The sequence below is a fragment of the Haemaphysalis longicornis genome, unplaced genomic scaffold (genome assembly GCF_048455015.1).
Source record: "Haemaphysalis longicornis isolate Haplotype H1 unplaced genomic scaffold, Haemaphysalis longicornis Haplotype H1 scaffold_7, whole genome shotgun sequence".
Classification (NCBI taxonomy): domain Eukaryota; kingdom Metazoa; phylum Arthropoda; class Arachnida; order Ixodida; family Ixodidae; genus Haemaphysalis; species Haemaphysalis longicornis.
Genome location: NW_027526422.1, coordinates 166002831 through 166027908, shown reverse-complemented (window position 1 = coordinate 166027908; position 25078 = coordinate 166002831). Strand labels below are relative to the sequence as shown.

Below are 25078 nucleotides of genomic sequence, written 5' to 3'. Positions count from 1 at the left end.
CATCGCAACCGCCACCGGCGCCGGGGCTTGGCAGCTTGCGAATGTCGGCATGGCTTGCATTATGGCTGTACATTTATGCTTGTTCATGACTTACGAAAGTTAACGTGCAAAGAAAGATTTTGTGCGTAGTGTGTGTGCGGGCTTCGTCACGTGACTCTGGCACAGCCACTCAGTCGCCGTTCAGACACCACTCAGCCGCTCAGACGCCACAGCCGCCCGTCCCGCTACACTTCTGCAAGACGCTCCTCTCCGTTTTCTTTCTGCGTCGCTGCCTAGTTCGCTCAGAAGGGCCCGTTCTACATGGCACGCTTTTTCCTGCGAATTCGCAGATGCGGCACCGCTCGGCGGCAAAGCGACGTTTTTGCGTTGCTGCGGCAAAGTGCGAAATGTTTGGATCGGTCGAGCATCCCCCGGAAACGCCGCTCGTGCGGCGCTGAGGGGTCGGACGTGCGGCCAGTAAGAACAAAGCCACATGAACGTTACGGTATCACCATCTGCACCGTTGGAAACCAGACGGCGTTGCTTGTGTAAGCGCTGGATAAGGGCGGGCGCACCAAAGCAAACGAACGTGCGCTTAAAACACGCTGTCGTGCGCCATTTTCCACGAATGGTTAATCGGTGAAGGGGGAAAAAAAGCTCTATCTATTGAATACGGAAGAACCCAAGAAGAACCCGCTGAGGTATACTGAGGCGTGCTAGGCACGCACAACAAGCGAACCCAGGGTTGCTTGCTGTGTTGGTCTTCTGTGCTTTGTGTGCGTGTATTGATAAATAATTGGCGATTGTCATTTGAAACCGTAAATAAACTCCTATTTGCTGTAAAACAGTCTGAAATAACTTGCACAGAAAGAAAAAAATAGAACCCATTTTTTTATCACAAGCTGCTCTTGACGAACTTAATTCGGTCTGCAAACAATGTCTGCAAACGTCTCTTGTCTTTGAAGCCCGAAACGAGTGCCCCGGTGTTGTTTTTTGTGCGCGTCACGTTCTAGCGCGAGGCGTAAATAAGTTTCCCCGGGATTTAGTACCGTGACTACATGAAACGACACTTACGACGGCGACAGGAGACGCCAACAGCCCCAGCCCGTAAGGTGCTTCGCCCTAAAAAGCAATGCCCCCTCCCCCCCCTCCAGAAAAAAATGGTTACGAGAACACATAGTGTACTGAAGGGGTCGCCCATGAGTGCACTATTTGTTCTCGTAACCAATTTTTTTTTTTGGGGGGGGGGGGGACTTGTTCTTTTTCTCACGTCAATTTTACTATCGTGGCTGTGACCCAACCCTACGTTGAGAAGAAAAATTCGTAAAAATGAAATATACGCAGCGCGGCCAGAAGTTCCACTTGGACGAAAAAGAACGGCGATGCCCTGCTGCAGGCATAGACAGTATAGTGTGTCTCAAAATGGGCTTTGCAGGCAGGCAATGCGGCGTTTCTAGGCCATATTTAGACATTTTTTACAACTGCTACAATTTTTTTCAGATACAATGCGGCTGCACAACCCATTTACATTCTTTACAAAAATTGAAGAAAGAACTATGGAATTCGGGAAACGCGCAATTTCGGAGCGGTAAACTCAAAAACTTTGAAAAATTGGCATACTAGACATGTTCAAGCGCCTATTGATGTGCGGGGCGGACCATGTAGAAATACAGACTTAGGGGCTCATTTGAAAGGGTGTACTAAGTTCATATAAGACTTGAATTGTATTCCGAGTACTTTTTATCGTTTCAAGCGATAAAATAACTCTTACATTGAGCGGCCACCATGGCCTAAGTCAGAAGGCCGTAAGTTCGCTTCAGTGTACCGGAGGTACCTCGGTGGCATTCAGAGATTTGGCGGCCGGGCGCGTTTTGGCTTGTCACGTCGCTAGCTGTTTTTTCAGAAGTGTGGTTGAGTGGTACTGAATTTTGTTAGGGTGCCTTCGGAGGATGATATATTTTAGGAGCTTTTGAATCACTTCCACGACACTGCGTTTACGCAGACATTTAGTAGAGCACCGGTAGAGGGACCGGCTTTGGTGAAGCCTGGAGTCTCCACCGTGGTAGCCGACATCGGAAACGGAAAAAATGGTCCCGGAAAAAATGGTCCCGGAAAAAATGGTCCTAGTGATCTTCTAGGAAAAAATGGTCCCATGGCCCAGTCAACGTGTTTCTCTTCAAGTTAGTCGGATGTGAAGTTTTTGCGGTTTTATTTTGTTGCTTTGCGTTTTAGCTAAAGGGTTCAGAAAGAGATGGGATGCTTTAATATTCCTATAAGGAGCCCAAATTAACGCCTTTGGAGGCTAAAATCTAACAAAGAAAATTGGGTAGACAGACAGACGCACGGACGGACGGATGGACGGACGGATGGATGGATGGATGGATGGATGGATGGATGGATGGATGGATGGATGGATGGATGGATGGATGGATGGATGGATGGATGGATGGATGGATGGATGGATGGATGGATGGATGGTAGGGCTGAGCATGAATTAAAATTTTAATGAAAGTAATTGGATTAAAACCGAGCACAAACAACTACGAGGCCTGCAACCGTCCATACACGCTTTAGCAAGATTTAGGAGAGATAGAAGCTGCAGCTGTCTTCAAAAAGGCCCATTCTTCCTTCACGACGATATTCTAGACTCAGTAAGAAAAAGTTGCCGACAACAGTATTTGCAAGTTTATTTTAGCGTCACAGCGCTGCCTGCATGAAACACTTCATATTTTCTGCATTTTGGGAGCAACAGAATGTTTTTAAAGGTGCAGTCTTGCGATAGTGGGAGTGTACCTTTATTTAGAGACGATTACTTGCAAAATACATCGTAAACATCGGCTGATTTCCTTAGCTGATGTGCATGCGGTAAAAAGAGCGAATCTACATTATAAATGGCTGTAGTAAATAAAAGGGTCTGCGAAAGGATTTAATTAGTTGGCTGCGTAATAAATGTTTCCTGAACAAGGTATAAACAGAAATATGGAAATGCTCAATTTATTCATATAACTGGCGCGAATAAAAATGGCATCAATGTAAATGTGTGCAAGCACTGCAGTAGGTTATTGGGCTCCATAGCCCAAGTTACGCGGAAATATATAATGACTGTTTAAAACAAGTAAGCACCAGATAATTAGTTTCCCGGAAAGCTTGCGCACCGCAACGTGCATGCGCCCAAATGTCCGTTCACCGAACTGTCCGTGCACCGAAATGTCCTAGACCCGAGCGGAGAGGGAAGGGGGAGGGGGGGGGAGTAGCGCTTACCGCCATCGTACTTTGAAACCTCATCTAAATTATCGCAGCTAAGGGAAGAAGGAATAACGTCCCAGTGCTACTTTGGGAAAGCGGCAGACCCAATCTTCTTCTTGGGAAGATCGTCCAACCTTACTTTACTCTAATTACAAAAACTTATAGTCACTGAAAAGAAAATGACGCTCCATAATATCACCCCGGGAGAATGGGTCGTAGGGGAGGGCTCCGGATTAATTTTGACCACCTGGGGTTCTTTAAAGTGCGCCGAAATGGCGTACACACGGGCGTGTTTGCTTCTCACCTCCATCAGAAAAAAGCGGCCGCCGCGGCCGGGAATCGAACCCGCGACCTCGTGCTCAGCAGCGCAACGCTTTAGCCACTGAGCCACCGCTTTTTTTTTCTTTATTGCCTGCTTTGGCACATACAGAACACAGACATTCATTCACAGACAGCCGTCAACCTGACTTTGGTTGACGTCATGTGTTTAAAAGTCCCTTAGGTGTACCAACGATTCCATGTCTGCAAGACATTCGGGCGGATTCGACACATATTTTTGATTTTCCACGTATTCACTCATTGCCTCTCTAAAATACTGTCTCGCGCTTCGCGCATCGATGTCAGAGTACCTTGCGGCCATTCTTGCTTTCCAAATAGAGCTCAATCCAACAAGCATGATCAGGTCGTAAGGCATACCATCCTCGTTTTCAACAGGCAAGTACCGTATGCCTTGGGCATCCACAGGCAGATCCTTTTTCAGAGTTCGTTGGAGCACATCCCACAGGAACACAGCATCCCAACAATCGATGAATACATGCTCAATAGTTTTAGCTTTTTTGCATATGATACAGTCAATTCCCCATGGAACGGACAAGTCTTTTTCTGCCATCCACGTCTTAACAGAGAGGGTTCCAGTATGCAGTTTGAAGAAACAAGTCTTTACGCTAGGGGGTACCTGCATACGCTTAACTCTTTTAAGCACATCTTTACCCCTACCTACTCTATAAATCAACCGGTACATTGGTTCAGGGAGGACTACATCACACACGTCTTTATACAACTTTTTCCTATTTACTTGACACAAGTATCCCCAAGAAAATCGAACAGCCAAGAAACGGCATGACAGTACAACTTCTCTCATAAAACCATGCAGGCCGCCAGGTATAACATTGGACGTGACTATAATATCCGGTAACGCTCTACCCAAGCGCAATTGACAGATAGTTCTTAACGTTGGGTCCTTAACATCGCGGAGAAACAAGAAACGGTTTACAATTTGACGTACAAACAAATGTGCTAGTCCCAAACCTCCGTCCCTGACTATACGAAACAAGTTTGTCCGGCTTGTCCGTTCCCAGTTTGACCCCCATATAAACGCAGCGAATACACGATGCAGTCTTTGAACATTTGCTCGAGAACGGCCTCAGTGCAGCCTTTTACAAGGCCTTAAGAAATGAATTAGCGCCAATTTTGACAGATGTGTATAATGAGGCTTACGATAGTAATGTTGTGCCAACGTCTTTTACCGTTTCACACACAGTTCTTATTCCTAAAACCGAGGACCCCGCAATGGTGCGTCAGTCCACATCATATAGGCCAATCAGTTTAACCAATGTTGACTATAAAATATTCGTGAAGATAATAGCTAAAAGGCTCCAAACAGTAATGACAGAACTTGTGGGACCACACCAAACGTGTGGTATTAGGGGACGCACAATCTCCACGAATATCCACACAGCCCGTTGTGTGTTGGAATGCTGCGATGCAACAGGAACCAACGTAGCGATGCTTCAACTAGACTTAGAAAAAGCATTCGACAGAGTTCCCCATGAAATATTGCTGTGCATTTTAGACTATGTGAATGTTGGCTCTATTATTCGGGAAGGTGTGGCCATGACGTACAGGTGTTGCAAGACGCGGTTAATAGTAAATCAGGTTGTGGGAGAAAGCATAGAAGTACAGCGCTCTGTACGCCAGGGATGCCCACTTAGCCCGTTACTTTTTTGTTTATACATTGAATCACTTTGTTTAAGTATTATACGCAGTGACAGCGTACACGGATTGCGGCTGCATGGGGCAGAAGTTAAACTCTTAGCCTATGCGGACGATATTGCTGTTTCTTGTTCAGATGTCGAAAGCATCAATGTGGTAGTGTAAATCGTCAAACGATCCTGTGAGGCGAATGGGAGTGCCGTAAACTGGAAAAAATGCCTGGGCTTTTCGCATGGAAATTGGCCATCAACCCCAAGCATCTTCGCTAACATGAATTGGGTCAGCACACCGACAAAGTACTTAGGTGTGCCTTTGGAGTTTTATAAAGACAGCGATCCGTATTGGAGGAAGGAAGCCGAAGTAATGAAAGAAAGGGCAGAAAAGTGGAAAGGGTGGAGCTTATCAATATTTTTAAGAACGACTGTGTGCAACTTATTTTTTGTAAGCAGACTGTGGTATGTCCTTCAGGTTCGCCACTGAGCCACCGCAGCGGGTTCCCTTCTCCTTTTACTGACTCTCTTTCTCTGTGGCAAAACGGAAGTTAGGAAGATGCGTGTGGAATCATTTTTACTAAGTTGACAACATCGTTGGAACCCAACGAAACATGCGCTCTTTCGATGTGCATGGCCGCCACACCTCTATGCTGCAATGGGGAAAATATCAGTGTAGTGAAGCGGAATTACGGCCCGCCATTTGAGGCCCTGAGGGCCTCTTCATGGGAAAACAATTTCCCCCCTTAAGACACAAAGTACTCTGAATAAAGTTTAAGGAATAAATGCCGTTTGAACACCCTTCCGAATGAGGCCGAGTCTGAATGAACCGCCACACACTGCGATAAGCGTCTGAACGCGAGCGATACTACATTTCTTGTCTCAAAGTAATGTGTTTAGCGCTTCGAATCACTCCCTTCGAGACTCCCATATCTTTATTTCTGCTCCTAACGTCAACAATATTGTTACGAGGTGAATGAAGACAAAGACAGAGACGTTACATAGAGGTGAAATCTGCTACATTGGCGAAAATGTGTGCTGATGGCCGAATTGTAAATAATGTAATTAGATGGCTCATCATTCATCAACGATGGTTCGTGTTATCTGTTCTCCTGCTACGTAACAACATAAGAAGGTACGCAGCTTCACTGTCTCTCAAAAAGTTGTTACAGTCGTAAAAAATGTGTAAATATGGCCCAGAAACGCCGTATTGATTCCCACAAGGCTCATAAAAATTTGTTCTCGCTCATTTTGAGACACACTAACAGCTATTACTGTGTTGTAGCAAGGAAGCGCGGTCCTTGTTTTATTAACTGGAATCTTGTTATCTGCTCTGTTTGATATTCTATTTTTGGGAATGCTTTTTGCAACCTAGTTTGTCACAGCCACAATATTAAAATTGCTGTGAGAGAGAGAATAAGAGAGGGAACACACCATCAGCCCCCCTTATTCGCACCCCAACACTCGAGCAGCGGGATTACGCACTGTGCAGCTAGTACCGGGAGGGCAGCGATTTGGTAGACCGGGCACGCACGAAAGCAGCCGCAGCAGGAGCCCTGGAGTGAGGACTTCTCCCGCTTTCGAGCCCGAACTTCCTTTCACTCGAAATAAATGATGTTTCACCACGATCCCATAGATGAGTAGAGATGCTGGTGCCTTTATTCCGGATACTACCCCGGTCGCTGAGCTGCAGCGCTGAATATAATCATTGTTTATTATCAAGGAGTAAGTACATACAGAAGCAAAATGGGCCCGCCAAAGCCTACAAATGGGCTTGTGCGGCGTCGCCCGGCAGAAACGGCCTTCACTTCTGTAGAAAACACTCATTGACAGTGGTACAATACACATTAGAGCCGCTGACTCCCAAGGCACGCTTTAGACCAATGGCCGTGTGCTGGCCCCTGTGATCAGCGGTGCTGCTATACTCGGGTAGGGTGCCACCCTAACTCGGGTGCAGTGTTGTACGGAACGGCGTTACAAGGAACGGCGTTCCTGGAACTAGTTCCTTTTTGGAGGAACGGAGGAACGCCACCGTTCCATTAAGGGTCGGTGGAACTGTAACGGTAACTCGTTACGTTTTCGAAGGAACGGCAGTAACGGCGTTCCTGCCATTACATCGCTAGGATTGGCTGTTTTTGATGCCCAGGCTCGAGTACAAAAATCCACAAAGCGCTACTGCATTTCTCTTCCTATAAGATGGTCAGTTTGCCCGCCGGGCGCTTCAGCCGTACGTGCTTCCTCGAAGGTCAAAGGCAGAAGAATAACCACGCAGCGGGCCGAAGCTTGTGCTTGCTTTCATGCTGGTTGCTTACGCGGCGTTCGACGGGTGAATAGCTTAGCTGGAAGAATGCTTTTCACCCTTCATCGTTTGTCTGAGGAGGCCAGAATGCGCGTCTGGCCGATAGAATTGTTCCCTGGCGGGGAAAGAATAGAGAGTTTTAGCAGTCGGTCCGTGCTGTCGTATGCGTTGTTACTGGGTTGACCGGGACCCGGCTGGGCACTTGGGCATTCGTCGCGGTAGGGGGATTAGTTCCGCGGGCCTGCCTTCGCCATGTCCGTGCCTCCGCACCCTTCCTACTCGCCCTTCCGCGCGCTCAGGAGCAGACTGGTTCCGGCAACCCGGTAACAACGTAGCCAACGAAAGGGACGGACTGCTAAACGGGATCCAGACATTTCGGTGTCGACATTTCGGTCGAGGACGTTTCGGTGTGGACATTTCTGTGCACGGACATTTTGGTGCACGACGTCTTGGCCCAGACATTTTGAGTGAGGGGATGTCCCAGGCATTCTTTGAACATTTTAGCTTTAATATTGTAATTTCCTGATTGATGTGATTTTACGTTCGAGACTTGTGCTTGCGCCACCGTTCGTGGAAACGAACGCTAAACCCTGGCGGAGCATTACCACGTGAAACCCAATTTCTGGAGCAGCTGGTAAAAGTTAACGTGGTTAATTTGGATCCGTTCAACCATTTTTTGTTATTTTAACATTCATGTTAACAACCCTAATACATTAAGTGTTACCAAAGCGCTTTCCTTTCACTTCACCCAACGGTGCAAGACGCTGCTGCTTTTAGTCTATATTCCTCCCCCCCCCCCAGCAAAACTTCCGCGATAAAACAACAGGAAAACGAGGTCGATTAGGCGCGTGTGCATTTAGTTTTAATTAGTATCTCAATCAATCTCGCCTTCGTTGCATTCGGTGTCAGTTCTACTTAAAACTAACAAACCAACGATCGCACTTACGGTGGCGTTACCTAGGGGAGGGGAAAGCTGAGCCCCGCCGGCAATCATCCCCCTAATTAGAGAGAGAGGGCTGTCACTTGTGCTTCACCATTGCGTCGACTGGACTTCAGAAACTTGAAGACGAGTGTTGCCGCTCTCGTCACACTAGCCTATTCATTTTTTTTTTTTTTGCTCCTTATAATGGGAGGAAGCGATGTACACCTGGGGTGTCCATGATATGCGCGACTTTAGGAGTTAATTCCCAAGGGGGCGACTGAAGGCGCAGAAAGAGCGATTCCTGGAGTGGGGGCGCCGTCGATATGACCGCGACGCGCGGAAGGGCGTAGCCAGCAAGCGATAGTGGCCATTGTGTTCTCAGCGGCTTTTTGGGTGGCTTTTTGTGTCACATTATAGAGGTTTCGTGCACCCAAGGTGAACGTAAAGCTTTTTCTCTGTTTTAAACGCGAAGTGTGTATGTCATTGTTCTGAATGTATCACCCAATTCCTGCAAAAGCCTCCACTAAGAGGGTAGCAGTATGTTCTAAATAAAAAATTAAAAGATCACTGCGGTGACGCTTCGGAGTTCGGAGACCTTGAACTCCACCATGCCAGTAGGATTTTCAAGTGAAACCGAAAATAATATGGCTGAAAAAGAAATCTGGTCGAGATTCGAGCGTACAGACGGGAGGTGGGAGGGGGGGGGGGGCGCTAGAACAAAGAATTAAAATGTGGTAAATGTAGGCTTGTAAACATTAAACGAAGATTGGTTGTGCTGAACAGAATGGGTGGAATTTGTATGCACAACCGGTACGCGCTTAATCAGCATTTAGGACATTAGAACCTGCGGCTGTTTTCCAAAAGGCCCGTTTTTCCTACCCGACAATATCCTAGACCAGTGTTAGCGAATTCATTTTAGCAAGGCAGCACAGCCTACGTAACACTCTTAGTAAGGTTTTCTTCATTCTGGGGGGCTAGCGAATGTTTGTTACTTTTTGGTTATTGAGAGTGTGCATGTAATTTATGTAATTTGAGGGTGTGTAATTTAAAAAAAATACAAAAGAGGCGGTAGACCATCGTAAACACGGGTAATTGTCTTAGCTAAAAAAGAGCGAATATAATTAACAACCTGTCATAAATGAAAAAAAAACGTGTGCTAAAGAATTCAATCGGCTGCATAACAGGTGACCCCAGGAAGAGGTATTAAACAAAAATACATAAATGTAGAATTTCTAAAAATACCTGGCAAAGATGGAACATGGCATCAACCAAAAAAATTAATTCATAACTCCAGATTGGTGTCCATAACCCACGTTAAGCGGAAATAATAATATAACGGCTGTCGCAAACAGGCAAGCACCGGATAATTTGGTCGCCGAAATGTCCGTACACCGAAATGTCCGTACACCGAAATGTGCGTGCACCGAAACGCCCGTACACCGATATGTCCGTACACTGATATGTCCGTACACCGAAATTTCCGCACCCAGATATCCTGCACCGAAATGTCCTCGAGCCGTCTGGAGTTTGTCCGGGGCTCCCTGAAAAAATTCGCCTAGGAGCGTTTCTTTTGATTATCGTTATCTCCAGATAATATGCTGCCGGTGGTGTTATTATTCGTATAATATACGTATTTCGATGTGAGTTTTAAATGTCTGACTTAATTTCGACCCAGGAATATCCTACACTATCTTTTAATTTAAAAACCTAATTGTAACGTTAATGTAACGAAACGTTCCAATTTTCGAAGTGGAACTGGAACGCGTTCCTTTCGCAATTAAGGAACTTGTAACGGCAACTCGTTTCAAAATTGGCAAGGAACGAGGAACGAGCTTTCGTTCCTATTTTGGAGGAACGTGTACAACACTGCTCGGGTGCAACTTAAGAACGGCAACGGAAGTTGCCGCTGTACCTCATCACCGCAGCCGGATGTTACTCTGCGCTGCGCAAGTAGTGCGTTACTGGGAATATTTTGAACATAACATGAGCCGTTTTTGTAATTTTTCGGACTTAGTATGCTTATAAACGAGCGCGGCATCGACAAACAAGCTGCGTGAGAAAAGGCAGATGGTATCACGCATTCATAGATATCTCCTGGTGATGACTGATGATTGCTATTGGTTTCAGTAAGGCTTGTTGTTGGGCTAGTTGGTATCGGTAGTTGTACATGGTTGGAAAAGCGCTTTTCTGTAACACAAGGGACAAACGTAGAGCGAAAAAAACCAGACAGAACGTTTGTCCCTTGTGTTACAAAAAAAAGCTTTTCCAACCATGTACAGCTATTGGTTTCCCCTTTGTATCGGGGTGATGACATGTCATCGTATCAAAAAGGACTATTATACCTATGTTTTATACTCTTGGTTTGATACTAGCGCTGCTTAGGGCAGGCACAAAAAACTTATTACGCACAAAACACTTTTTTTTCCTGTTACCGGTGGTAACTGTCGTAGCTAGTAACTTTCGTCGGCCAGCATTCTAATCTTCTTTTCGTCGCCTGGACAGCCTTGAAGTTAACTTCCTCTGTGCTACCCTTAAATCCTAGGGCTTCTGGAAGCTGAATATTTCCCTCATCTAGATATGGATGGATACCGGCGCATTCTAACACTACGTGCCGCATAGTTTGTTTCTTTTCCGCAGACCACACATACCTCATCATTTTGTGAATACTTCCCCACAAAGCTCTTAGTTCGCACGTGACCTGCTCTATCCTGAAAAAGCAAAGCACTGCCCTGGGAATTATGGCGGAAATTTTAAGTGCGAATGCACTTCTTAAGCGACCCTGAATCACGCGTCCACCGCCGTCCGTCCTTCCGCACCACATACCCACTTAGGGCGATTGGCCAAGAAGAGTTTTTAAGTGCGAAAGCGACCCCACCACATACCCACTTAGGGCGATTGGCCAAGAAGAGTTTTTAAGTGCGAAAGCGACCCCACCACATACCCACTTAGGGCGATTGGCCAAGAAGAGTTCCTTCGCATCACCCGTGCATTCGCACTTCCCCATGCTCCCCTTCGATGAAATGCGGGTGAATTTTCTTTTCTGATGTCCAATTTCTCATCCCTGTACATCTCTAACGACGTTTGAGCTTTCATTTTTGTCTCTCCATTTATTCGTTTATTCGTTTCAAAACGCGCGTGCCCGTTGACATCCGGGTCCGTCTCTTACGCGGAGTGATACCGTACATGAGCTATTGCAGCTGTTAACTTGTTCCCAAGTATAGAATGGGTTGGAAAAATATCCGCGGCAGTTCCGGGCCTGCTCTCACGTTTTGTTATTACGACGAAAGAAAGCACCATAGGAACTATTTGCAAGACCAGTAAAGTCAAAATAAAAGTGTGTGCGTGTATGTAGATGTCTTCCTTACGAATGAGCACCGTCAAAGCTACAGAGAAGTAGAGAAATAAAATTTGTTCGTACCTTTCGCCTAAAATTTGCGTCCCCGCAGGGTGGTGTGAAAGCTTCGCTGGTCGTCTACCTTCACAGAGTAGAATGGTCCTTAATTTTTAAAAATGACATTCTTTCTTCAGATAGAAAACCCGAAAATTTCAGTCAGTCTGCCTGTCCCTCAAGATTCAGCCGCCCAACTAAAAGTTTAAGAAATTCTTGAACAAGTAGTTTATAAAGGCAGAACCTATAAAGGCAGAACCCAAGCCTACACCTCGAAGAGGCACATTCCAAGTCCTGCAGTAACGTAACGTTCACACAGATGGCGCGCGAGCAGTGCTTATGCGGGAAGATGGAATTGACTTAAGCAAACATCCGCCGTGTTTGTCGTGGGAGGAGTAAGACCTGGGGGCGGGGGGGGAGAACGTGATAGGTGTTTGGGGTGGGAAGAGGGGTATTTCCGTGGCATGGGCGACATTTGCAGCCAAGGAGTAGATACACGGTCATTTTTTTGTTAACAGCTGGCGTAAAAAAAACAGATTTGTTATTTTTTTTTTTTGGAACCAGGATAAAATTGAAAAAGATCGCACAGCTTTTCCGTGGTCATTCGTTGTGACGCGATTAATCTGTAGTGAGGGAAACGCTTTCTGAAATCAATGCACTGAAGTGAAATCGCCCGCAGAGTTTGAGAGCGGAAGCTTTCTTGGGAATTTTTCTATGGTTTTCAGTGTTAACAGAAAAAAATTATCGGGCACTTAAGTCTCTTAAGTGATTCGAAGGCGAAAGCCGACAATTATCGAAGACTTCTTCACTGCTGCATCGTGTTTGCGGGGTTGTCACGTGAATCTGTCAAGCGGCACGCATCCGGATAATTCTTGTTCCATCCTGGCACGGTACACGATATAAGCGCTGTAGTTACCATACTTGGCTGCGGCTCTTAGCGGCCCGGGTTCAAATCTCATTGGGACCCAAATAAGCTTGTATGCATATTTTATTTACTTGTTTTCTTTTTAAAGCTGTCTTAATCTGTTTTCGTTCGTGTAGTCGCGAGCAACTGCGGTCACCTATCGCTTTTAATGAAACATCTAAGGGTTTCGCCTTAAGAAGTATGTCGAAATTTTTTATAGATCTGTGCAGAATCGTCTTCTATTCTTCATATCTTTCTGAAAAAAAAACGAAAATTTCCTGTTTTTTTTTCATGCCCCTCAAAATTTCAATAAAACTTGCATGTCTAGGCGTATCCAGCTGAATACAATGGCTTGGCCCCCCCTCTCCTAAACGAAACCCTGCGTGCGCCACTTGTCAGTGGCAATCCAAGCATACCCACCCCACCGGGCGTCAACATGGCGGCAAGGGCGGCGAAGCGTCGCGGTCAGCGTTGCCTAAAGCGTCCGCCGCTTCGCAGCACGTGCCCGACATTCTGGGTGGCCAACCAACCGTGACTTCGCGTGCACGCTAAACGCGCCGTACTCTGCGCCATCAGGAAAAGTGACCTTGCGCGGGGCTTTCCTCTTTCGGGGGACAATTTTGCACGCTGGCGCGGATGTACCCGAGCCATTCAGATGGCAGTCGTAAACGCAGTGATACCATTAGCGATAGTCGTCGACAGCTGCCCGGGGGCCAACTCGTGAGTTGATGAGGAAAGAGGCAGAATCACGCTGTTTAAATGCGGGTCGTCGCTCAGAATGTACGATTGTCTCGCGCGATTATGGCAGTTGCCAGTATTACTCGGTGTTTATGCCACAGCGAAGGAACTGCGGCCTGAACTTTATTTGAATATGCACCACTCACCCTAGTTAGCGGGAAACTGCTATGGCGAACACACCTATAAACGTGGCAACCCAGAAACAATCCCGAAGACGGGTGCTGCACCCGAAACCACAAGGAGAACTACGACCAATACGCGAAGAAGTAAAGGGTCGGTATGAAGACGTAACCACCTTCAGCGACAGCGACGAGCGAGGCGAAAACGGAACTCAGTAGGCAGGGCCAAACAGGTAGTGTGGGCGATAGCGACAAGCCAAAAAACCAACAAACAAATATATACACAGGCCGCCGGAGGTGACGACAGCGACAGCGATGGGCAGTCGTCGTCGCTTGCGTTAGGCGGGCCAGATGAATCCCACAAGCGAGCAACAGCGACGGAGGGCATTGGCGTCAGTGTATTATTTTTTTTTTTGTCGATCGTCGCTGTCGTCCACACTGCCTTCTTGCTTTACCCATCGAGTTACGTTTTTGGCGTCGCTCGTCGCTGTCGCCGCATGTGGTTACCCCTCAAACCATGAAATGGTTGAAAACAAATTTTCGATGATGAGGTGGCACGAAAAGGCGTAGCAAAAAAGTGTGACCTCAGATTTTTAAGTCTGCATTTTTCGTTGACATCTTCCTCATACCTTGTAAGTTATAACTAAGTCTAGGCTTGTCACACAGTTCCGCACTCCAGTTTTCTTTCACTCCCCCTACACTGCTTAATAAGCTCCTAGGCGTTTTGTATTTTCATAATTGTCTAGAGGGAGTTGCGTCCCCCACATTGCCAGCCGATGAGATTCTCTTCTCACCAGAAAACTCCGCTTTGTAAGCTTCATTCCAGCGCTAAAATTTCAAGTGTGGTAATGCGAACATGCGCACTCATTTCAATGGCGAGATGACCTATCGGAGCGCTCAAACGATCCTCAACGCTGAAAGCCGCTGGCGGCAGCCGACCAGTTGCACTGGCTTGCTAAGTGCTATCGGAAACGGATTATGGAAGAAACAATACCTGGGACAAGCCCCGAAAATCACTTTTTCTGAAGCCGCTCCTCTTCATCTTTTGCCTTTTTCTTTTAATCCCATAGCGACTCCTCAAGGCAAATAAAGTGAAGAAAGACCTCGAACAACACGCCATGCCGGAACGTTGAATGGGCTCACTACTCTTCATCATTCTTCTCCGCTGTTTCCGGTTCGATAACGGTGCAGCCTCGTGGGCGCCCGAAAGTGAAAACAGAAAAGGAGAGCTGTGTTTGGATCTGTACAGAAGCGGCAGAGACCCATAATGGTTGAAAATGATTGCGCGGAACAGACGAGATATCGCCCCAAGAGAACGGCAACTACCGTAAAGTTCCGAAAGAACGCCCACCCAAACTACAGCGACATCAAATGAAAAATACAGGATAGACGAGCTTTGGGCCAGGAGCGAAAAGCTACAAAAAAAGGGGCCGCACTGCCGACTAAAACTGCGGAGATATCAAGTAAAATATTTGAGTTGTGCGAACTTTCGGGTGAAGTACTGGAAAGACGAATAAGTGACGGCATCGACGCATGAACACATGATTTGCGTTTATTTCGTTCACTCATCATCGCTAAAGGCATCGAGCCATGGGTTGCTGCCAAAGCCTAAAACCAGCTGCAGTGCTTCGTCCACCATGCTCTCTGCAGAGCTTGGGGTCTCCTCGCCAGTTCCGTGCTCGCAAAGGTCAGGCGCTGGTTCAGCTCGCTGTCTTCAGAACCGTGCAGGTTTGACGAGATGCTCCACCACTTATACGATGCCAAGACCGTATCTTCCGCTCTTCCATTTTTCTAATCTACTACCCCTTCCTCCTCCTATGGCCAGTCAAGCCGGCCAGGTTGTGTCTCTCTTGTGCACAGTGTAGACATCGGTCGTGCGCGCGCGGTCAAAGTGTGCTTTCGCGAGGGACCTTCCAGGATTTTGAGGCGTCGAAGCTAGTAGCATTTTAGGGAATGGGCGATCTTAAGTAGGGTCTTTTAGTAAATTGGATATAGCACCCCAAAGCGGGGGTGGGGTGGGGGGGGGGGCGAGGGTTAGGGGAAGGCGTTCTCTCAAAAAAACATTACGGTATGCTCACCAACGACACCAGTTATTAACCATCAGAGTTTACCTTCGAAGGAAAGTTAGTCCACAAAGAAAACTGCATTAGAAAAAACGCTGACAAATCAGCTGTAGTATAAACAAAGACGAAGGCGTAGCTAAGTCCGCGTTTACGCTGCGCAGCCTGCCGTGCAGCGAGTGTAGTTTGTTGGCAGCGTATAGTTAGGCAGCTGTACCCGTAGCTCTATCAAAGCTGTGGCTGAAAGTTGGGCTAGTTGGTGTTGACTTGAATACATATTAGCAGCGAAAAATACACCAAGCCAAGGAAGAAGGAGACCGGACGACCGCTACCCTCGAAATTAAAAAATTGACCAAAACCCACTCCCTGTACCGTGGCCGCACGGGCGGTCGTTGTTGGAGGTCTACACCGCTCGCCCAAAGCGTAGTCAGTTGGTGTATTGCCGCCAGTGTTGGAGAAATCTGCCTAATTCGGGCATATTTCCGGAAAGCTCTTATATAACAGTCCTCGCAAGAGCACTGACAATTTTCCCACGGGTGTTTGATATCGGCTATCACGTCTGCTGGCGCCTGTTGACGCTCGTGTCCGTTTTGTACGTGTTTATTTCCAACCAAGCTTGACTTCACTACTTAGTTTCGTAGAAGCTCCTGATGGTGTCCTAAATTACCAAGCCCTTCAAAAAAAACGCTTGTGGTGGTCTGAATCTAATCTGGGTCCCTAGAGTTGTGAAGGGGACGTATATCCGATTGCGGCATTAGGACATGATATTCATATGCAAGAGTTGAAGGTCATCCTTAGCGTGCGTCGTTGCACGAACACTGCCGTTGCTAGCCCGCACTGCACGCCGGGAAGTAAGCGGCTAATTTGTAATGGACCCGCTGCAGAAAAATGCTCCTGTTTACCGCAGCGCCGTGGCACGGACGCTGGCGTTGATAGGTCGCGCTGCATTCCTGGAGATGAGCGCCTGATTTGGAAGTTGTCGAGAACTACATCGTTACAGCAGACACGCCAGTGCAGGGGAATCTGTACATGCTGAGGCGACGACGTGATACTTTACGCAATGAAATGTGATTCTTTAATTCTGTTGTTGGTACGGTTTTCCTTTAAGATAGGGTCAAGCTCAGCCAGCGGGTCGAGTGGGGTTTGCTTTGAGTTGGGGTTAACTGAGGAATAGGTTCGGGCTTGGTTAAGGGTTGGATTGGGGTCTTAAGTTTTGGTTTGGCTTACACTGACTGGAGACCAGCTTCGTGCGCAGCCCTATTCTCTTTATTAGGGGGGGGGGGGGGAGGGGGTAGATTTTTACGCTTTTCTCTTTTTGACGCATGATAAAACGCCTAGCTCTGTGCTAAGCTAACTTTGTATTATTAAATCACGCCTCTCTCGCACTGAAGCTTGCTCAGTTCAATGAAATTGCTTAACATGCGGCACTCGTCTGTGCGCCGAAACAGACAAAAAAATCTGAAACAAAACCTTCCACTCCTAAGCACATGTTCATTTATGGCGCTCCGCTGCTCTCAATACTCCGCCCACACGGCGCGCCACCTCTCAAATTTATTCGGGAGTTCCCAGCCTCGGAGTGTTAATTTTGTCATGTTAATTTTGTTAATTTTGGATGATTACACTGGTACTAAATGCGAAGCGAGCACCGAGGGCCTTTTGCGTACTAGCAGACTGCCCAACGGCGCTCCTTGCGACGAGTGTGGAACGACTGCTGCATCGCAACTGCCTCCACTTCCCCGTCAATCCGCCCGATGTGCTTTCTTAACGAGAGAGACAGGTTTCAGTGAGCAGCTGTCGCAATCAGAAAACCCGCACGCTGAGTGTAAACACTGCGGGAGTGCAGGTGCATTGTTGTTTAGCCCCGTATCCATCATTCACACTGTCGGCGCGTATGATGCAAGCTGAGCGCGAAAAGGTAGCTGTGGACAGCGGACTGAGGGGGGCATAACCCTGAGTAGTATGCGAAGCAGCCATGAGGTCGACTGAAGTTCCCATTAGTTTTCAGTTCGTCGTTTCCGTTGACGTTTAGCTTCGCGTGCCTTCGTTGAATCAGTAGCTTCTTGACGCAGTTTGAATGAGTGAACGACATGAGGCGAGTTCGTAGGCCATGCTCCCGTCTCGATTTGTAGCGCAGTGGGATGAGCGCCACGTATACCGGCCAGAGAGTCGTGGGATGGAAACCGGGCGCCTCCTAACTATTTCGTTTTATACATGGACTGCGCTGACGTCAGCCCAAACGCTGACGGGGCTGAAGAGACGCGCATGTGCAGTAGAGTGCGGACGGCGGACAACGACAACGAGGGAGGGAGGGACACAGCCCCGAGCATGAGATACTTCGCATCTAAAATGGCCGCGTATCTGCTCCTTTCGTTGCAAATTTCGGCAAAAGACGACAGTCTTTATCGACTTTTGCCAAGTAAATGCCACCCTTCGCTTCCCCGCTCACCTTTCATGGTATTCCTCTTGCGTCGCGCTCCTCCCAAGGTAAAGACGCCAAAGGTTTGCTTAACTCATTTTAACTTTACCGCGTTCCACTGCTCCAGGCCGGGTGTCTCGATGCCAACGCTGCCGTACGGCGGACACGCGCGTGAATCAAGGCGCCCTACTTCAACGTTGATAAAACCACGTTTCTCTACTCCACGTGCGTTCCAAGCAGAACGTGGAAACTATCTAGTGGATCGTTTCGTAACTGTTGCCGGTGTATTTCTTGAAATGGCGCCAGAAGCTATAGTGGCGCGGGCGACAGCAGGCGACGGCGGAGTGATTTTTTTCTGCAGTTGATGAAGTATTTAATTTCGCAATAATCAAGCAGGTAGGATGTTTTATAAAGGAACACTGCAAATATCCCTTCTGTATTAATTTGTTGTCATATTTGCGTAATGTCTTGTTCTTCTTCAACAATTGTTCTGAAGTAGGAACATTACGCCGGACTTAGACGGATGGATTTAGCTGTGACTATATAAGACTATTCCGCAGGCCTTATTTACTTTTGCCGGGTGGATGAATCGAGTCACAGACATACAGACAGACAGACAGACAGACAGACATACAGACAGACCAAAATATCTGGGTTTAAGTAGCCCAAGAAAGACTATCGTATTTAAAAAATTGCGGCATCTCCACTCCGTAGATGACGGCGAGGGTGCGGAGTACGGGGAGTCGAAATGACATCCAGGTTGCGCCACGAGTGACATCCGATTTGCGCACTTACCGTCATTAGATTTGAGCCGTGATTTTCACCTTTATTATTCTCTAAATGAAACTGCAACTCACGGCTCAATTCGGATATCACTTGATTTTCGCTTGATGGTGGGTGCGCACGGATGGACGCGGACGGACATTGTGAGGTCCTAAGGTACTTTGCAGCATTACAGGCGAGGGAGTAAGCCGTTTGACTCTCGGGTACTAAATCACGGTCGTAGCCCAATTTGTAAGACGACTGACACTAACTCTGTCTGGTGTACCAGACACAGGCTCCAATCCTGCCGGTGCCTGCGTGATTTCTTGCTACTGCAAATGCTATGCGCAAGAAGGCGGACGGACATTGTGCGGTCCTAAGGTACTACGCACCTAAAAAAACTAGGAAAGTGTAAAGGACACAAGGAACTAAGAAAACAAATCTAAACCAAAGTAAAAAGAATGTGCTAAAGTATTGATTAAAAAACGAATAACAATTGAATAGTTCTGGGCAGTTTCGTTAAATGCCTGTTTCAAGGTCCAGTCAAGTGGTCTGTTGTAACGGGTACACATTTGGCGAGTTCGTGTCGTTAAGTTTATATGGAATAGCGTTTCCGGAAGCGCCGGGATAACGGCAAGCAAAATGTGCGCCCTCGGATGAGATAGTCTGGTCATGCGACTCACAACCAGGGTTGCCTGATGTGGCCTTTTCTCGCTTATCTAACGACTTTAAGAGGCCCGTGGAGAGCGAAATTGCAGTGTGGAGAATTGGCTACTTTTTGGCTCCTTCTGCGCCGGTGATTTAATTCCGGGCCTTTCCGGACCGAAAATAGGCCTTGTCCTTCCCGCAAACCTTACAGCCTTCGAGACGAAACTGAAAGCCAATCAAAAACAGGCTTTTGGGAAGATTGCGGTCGTGACTGCAAGGTGGCGCGGTGGTGATTGGAAGGATGCTAACTAGGTATTTTAGTGGTGGCTAATATTACGTCACTCCTGCACACATTACGTCACTGTAGCGCGAAATTTAAAAGTTGTTTTTTTTTGCTTAAGAAGACGTCTTTCGTGTCTGAAATGAAGCTGCGCGAGTTACCAAATGCTAGATACTTCCAATTAAACAACGTGGTATTTTGCCTTCATGACCCCTTTAATGCCGCAGAGATTGACTTTAGGCGCGTTGAAAGAAGCAGCTGGCCGACAAGATACGTGTGTCGGCAGGTTCGAACAATGAGCAACGTGCGCCCATTATGCGCACCCGGGATAACGCTGTCCTATCATTTCTATAGTCAATCTGCGCGAGCTGGTTCCGCAATCAGGCATCCGTCAGTGCGCCGCTGTCGCAATCGGCGAACCTGCGCCGTAGTGGTTCGTTTCCCTCCCTGCCGCCTGCGCATTCGGGCATGATGCAAGGCCGACGTGAAGCTGTACAGCCGTCGACAGCGGCCTTCAACGGGCATCGATAGCGGCTGATGTACTGGGTTTCGGGATATTACTGGCAAGGTTTACGGGCAAACAAACTTCGTTCGGCAAGGACGAAGGTACAATCCTCGTCAGATCGCAATAACGACTTGCGTCTATTCTCATTGAACCGATGTTTGTCCACCATGAGTGCGTGGGCGAGTGAGTGAGTGAGTGAGTGAGTGAGTGAGTGAGTGAGTGAGTGAGTGAGTGAGTGAGTGAGTGAGTGAGTGAGTGAGTGAGTGAGTGAGTGAGTGAGTGAGTGAGTGAGTGAGTGAGTGAGTGAGTGAGTGAGTGAGTGAGTGAGTGAGTGAGTGAGTGAGTGAGTGAGTGAGTGAGTGAGTGAGTGAGTGAGTGAGTGAGTGAGTGAGTGAGTGAGTGAGTGAGTGAGTGAGTGAGTGAGTGAGTGAGTGAGTGAGTGAGTGAGTGAGTGAGTGAGTGAGTGAGTGAGTGAGTGAGTGAGTGAGTGAGTGAGTGAGTGAGTGAGTGAGTGAGTGAGTGAGTGAGTGAGTGAGTGAGTGAGTGAGTGAGTGAGTGAGTGAGTGAGTGAGTGAGTGAGTGAGTGAGTGAGTGAGTGAGTGAGTGAGTGAGTGAGTGAGTGAGTGAGTGAGTGAGTGAGTGAGTGAGTGAGTGAGTGAGTGAGTGAGTGAGTGAGTGAGTGAGTGAGTGAGTGAGTGAGTGAGTGAGTGAGTGAGTGAGTGAGTGAGTGAGTGAGTGAGTGAGTGAGTGAGTGAGTGAGTGAGTGAGTGAGTGAGTGAGTGAGTGAGTGAGTGAGTGAGTGAGTGAGTGAGTGAGTGAGTGAGTGAGTGAGTGAGTGAGTGAGTGAGTGAGTGAGTGAGTGAGTGAGTGAGTGAGTGAGTGAGTGAGTGAGTGAGTGAGTGAGTGAGTGAGTGAGTGAGTGAGTGAGTGAGTGAGTGAGTGAGTGAGTGAGTGAGTGAGTGAGTGAGTGAGTGAGTGAGTGAGTGAGTGAGTGAGTGAGTGAGTGAGTGAGTGAGTGAGTGAGTGAGTGAGTGAGTGAGTGAGTGAGTGAGTGAGTGAGTGAGTGAGTGAGTGAGTGAGTGAGTGAGTGAGTGAGTGAGTGAGTGAGTGAGTTAACGGAAAACATACAGGTGAGCAGGGCTCAACCAAATAACCTTGGTTATGAAGTACGAGCAGTGACAACCTTTATTTCACTTAGGCCCATCCATTCCACTGAAGTGGTACAAACACGTTCTCCCATTACATCTGACCGGTCTGGACACGCTACTTTCGTATTGCATCATTGAGCATGCTTCTTTAACACTACTAAACAAAATAACGCTTTAAAACTTCCTGCGTAGGTTGAAATGAAGCTTAAGGGGCGTAAAGATGTTATGCAAGAGTCAGGCTCTGCAAGATGATTTTAAATACGGCTTTGAGCACCGCTTTACCGTTGAAAGCAACAGATATGATTCCTTGAAAATACTTAAAATAGCTTTAGCTCCTAACCCTATACATTGTACCGCAAGAACTAAGCCTTGAGAGTCATTAGGCTTTGCTGAAACGTCGGGTACAGGTTAGTCCTGGCTCACTAACGGCTCGCTGTTGGAGCCGCTGTAACACCCCGTAGGGTTTTAAATGCAGAGCATTTCAGTAACTCACGATGTCACCCGCGTTGACGTTCGTCGCAGTCCGCACCATCGTTGTCCGCACCCCTCCCCCTACACTATATATAAAAAATACTATCCGGCGCCTGGTTTCGATCCCTCGACCCTGCGGGCGGAACGCAATGTACATGGTGCTCTACCCACTGCGCCACAAAGCCGACACAGAATGGGAGGCTACGAACGCGCCTTATATCCTTGAGTCATTCAAACTACGTCAAGAAGCTGCTGATACAACACATTCACTACCACCAACTCCCCAAACACTAAACGTTAACGCAATACACCCACCCCCTATGCGACGCATTTACTCGAGTCCCCCTGGCGGGGAGATGGGACCGCCAAAAACAACGCGTTGTGGACTGCGCAGTAAGGTGCCGGCACGTGCGAGAACCGCTCGCGCTGTTCGTTCCAGGCAGGGGGCGCGCGAGCACGGCGAAGGCGGGAAATTTGAACTGCTTTGGACAAACCTCCGTTCAATTCATCAAGAGAGAAGTGAGACATGTTCATTATGCACCCGTTCTGAACACAAACCCTCGAAACCGTAAGCACTGCATATCCACGATGGTTGTGTCCCTCAGGGTCTCTTGTGCTGCTGAGCAAATGACCGTGATCAGAAAAATTCCCGTTTTTTTATCAGAATAACAGTAATATTAACACATTTGGAGCCTTTGAGAGCGCATAAGATGACGCAGAGCATGGAAGCCGTTTTGCTGAAGAGAAAAGAACACGTAAATAAGGCTGAACTGTATAAACTGTTCTGTGTAAGGATCTAACAGTGGTCTGGAATAAAAGAGACATTGCGGAAGCTATTTCCAGGTGAACATGACATCTAAGTAATAGTCGCGTAATATTTTCCAGGTGAAAGTGGCGCATTATTTTGTTGCAGGTTGAATTCGCATACTTCGTAGTTTCAATTTCATTTATATGAGCCGAGTTGTCGCTAGCGTATTTTTACTTTCTGCGCCGCGCATATGATTTTGTTCGTACGGGAAGGGCACCGCCGAAGCATTTCAAAGTGCGCAGGTTAAAAGAAGTTGTTGGCTAGGGCCTTGTGGCTGCGGTTTAAAAACATGATTTTAAGCACAAATAAACAGCGGTTGTCCCTATTCTTCTGCTCTGCTGATTTGCGCGAACAATCATGTTTTTAACAAAGCAGAGGCGCGGCACGCCTTGTCTATGAGAAAATACTGGCAACAAATTGTGAATAAACATAATTCCGCAGCGACGGATTACCGCACACAAGCTAAGCTTGTGTGCGGTAATAACTGTTTAACGACGAACTATCTGCAGAAATTAAACCCCGCTATGATAATTTCTTCGTCCCGGTCGACACGGCACATTAAATTATATCTTCTGTCAACCGCAGCAAACACCCAGGAGAACATTTTCGGTTGTTGCGCAAGGCTGGTTCAGTGGGGCGGTGGTCAAACGTTTTCAGTTGATGATGACGACGATGATGATGAGGCATTTAAGGCATACCGTTACTGGAAATGGTGCTTAATTATTGCTACTATTAGCAAATTTATGATGTTCGGTTCGATGCCTAGAGCTTCAATTAAAAATTTTTCCGGTGGCTGAAAAATACATAATTTCAGTGTAACTCGTTCAACACAATTCTTGGTTTAAAGAGTGTAAAATAAGATACAGTAGGCTTCGCAAACTCTTTAGAAACTACAGGTAATCTCTGTCAGTAGTTTCGCAATCGCATTCATCAACAGGATTAGTATACGTTAGCCTTTTCGGGTTCTAAACGTATAGAAAGTACTTATGGTAGCTGTTATCGTTTGAACTGTTTTGGTGGAAATACTGCCGGCAGCCCTATGACGAAATCGAAAGAAACACACTTAAGGCATGGCAGCATGACTGTCCGTCCTTTAGCATGAACCACAAACGTCAACCCGCGCGTTCTGACCAGCAGCGGCCATTTGCTCCGACAACTCACCTCCGGGGCCGGGTGTCCAGAAGCGAGACAGTTGCACAAACAATGAAGACAGCCACTTCAGTCGAAACCAAATCACGGCGCTAAAAAACGCCACGACCACCGATGTCAGAAGGATCATGGTCGCAAGGCGACGTTGCCACCGTTGGCAACGGCGTCCACGGCACACAACACCAAACAGGAGGGCACAGCACGTCTAACTGGGACTGAAGAGCGATGATTTCTAAACAGCCCCGGGGCAGTGCGGGTGCTTCTGAACGCCTCGTTATCGGCCGCACGCGAATGGGCGTAGGGAGGGGGGTGCACTCGACGCCGAATGTTTACACGGGGAAGAGGGACCGCTGACAAGGGCGGGGGGACGGTGCGGCACCGGTGGCGGCAGCCGAGGACGACAACAGGCGCGTGCGATCTCTATCAACCAAGCGACGGACGCCGTGGCTCTTCTCCGATTGACGGCGGCCGCGAGGACAACGAGAACGTCGTTTCACGTACATGGCGAGCGCGACCACTGCGGTGCGCCTGAAAGGAAATACCCCCCTCTTCTTTATTCGTGAAAGGGGTAGCAACTGCGCGCCGTTAGCAATGAAAAGGAGACCTTGACTGTCGGCGGCGAACGTTTGCGGGAACAAAGTTGGCCGCCGCCGCCGTCGGCACCCTTGCGACACTGCTCGCCAGTCGGCGGCAACTTGGGCAGCTCCGTGTGGCATTGGAACTACTACTGCTCGCGCTGGCTTTCGCGTAAGGCGGGCGCGGGAGAAAGGAGAAAATGGTTGCGACCGTGCCTTCTCCGCGTGAACAAATTACGCCGCACAAATATCTGTACTCAGGCTTGCTCCCTGCTCGCCGTTGCATGCAGGTGTCGAAAGGAACAACAAAAGAGGGTAATTGTAGAGCAGCGGAGAACAGGCCTCTGCGCCGAGTACAGCAGTGGGCAGGGGCGACTGCGCAGGCTCAGATGGGCCGCAACAACTGATGCTTACGGGGTGCTGGGCGCCGTGTTCCGCGCGCCCTGGGAAGTAAACGAAGTGTTCGTGCGGGGTATCCGCAGCCTGAACTCGGCCTATATTAAAGACGATAGTCTTTCTTGGGCTACTTAAACCCAGAAATTTTGGTCTGTCTGTATGTCTGTCTGTCCGTCTGTCTGTCTGTAACTCGATTCAGCCACCCGGCCAAAGTAAAACAATGCCTGCGCAATAGTCTTATATAGTCACAGCTAAATGTGTCCGTCGAAGTCCGGTGTAATGT

The 25078-nt window shown here is 47.8% G+C and overlaps 1 protein-coding gene across 1 annotated transcript in view; it reads right to left on the bottom strand.

The window, feature by feature from the left end:
• The window catches only part of LOC144147191 (rifampicin phosphotransferase-like), a 114308-nt gene extending 89963 nt beyond the window's left edge, over window positions 1–24345 (bottom strand). Inside the window, exon 1 of the mRNA XM_077679263.1 lies at window positions 23837–24345. Coding sequence (XP_077535389.1) covers window positions 23837–23954 — 118 coding nt within the window. The 5' untranslated portion in view covers window positions 23955–24345. The remainder of the gene's footprint in view (window positions 1–23836) is intronic.
• Between the last annotated feature and the right edge of the window lie 733 nt (window positions 24346–25078).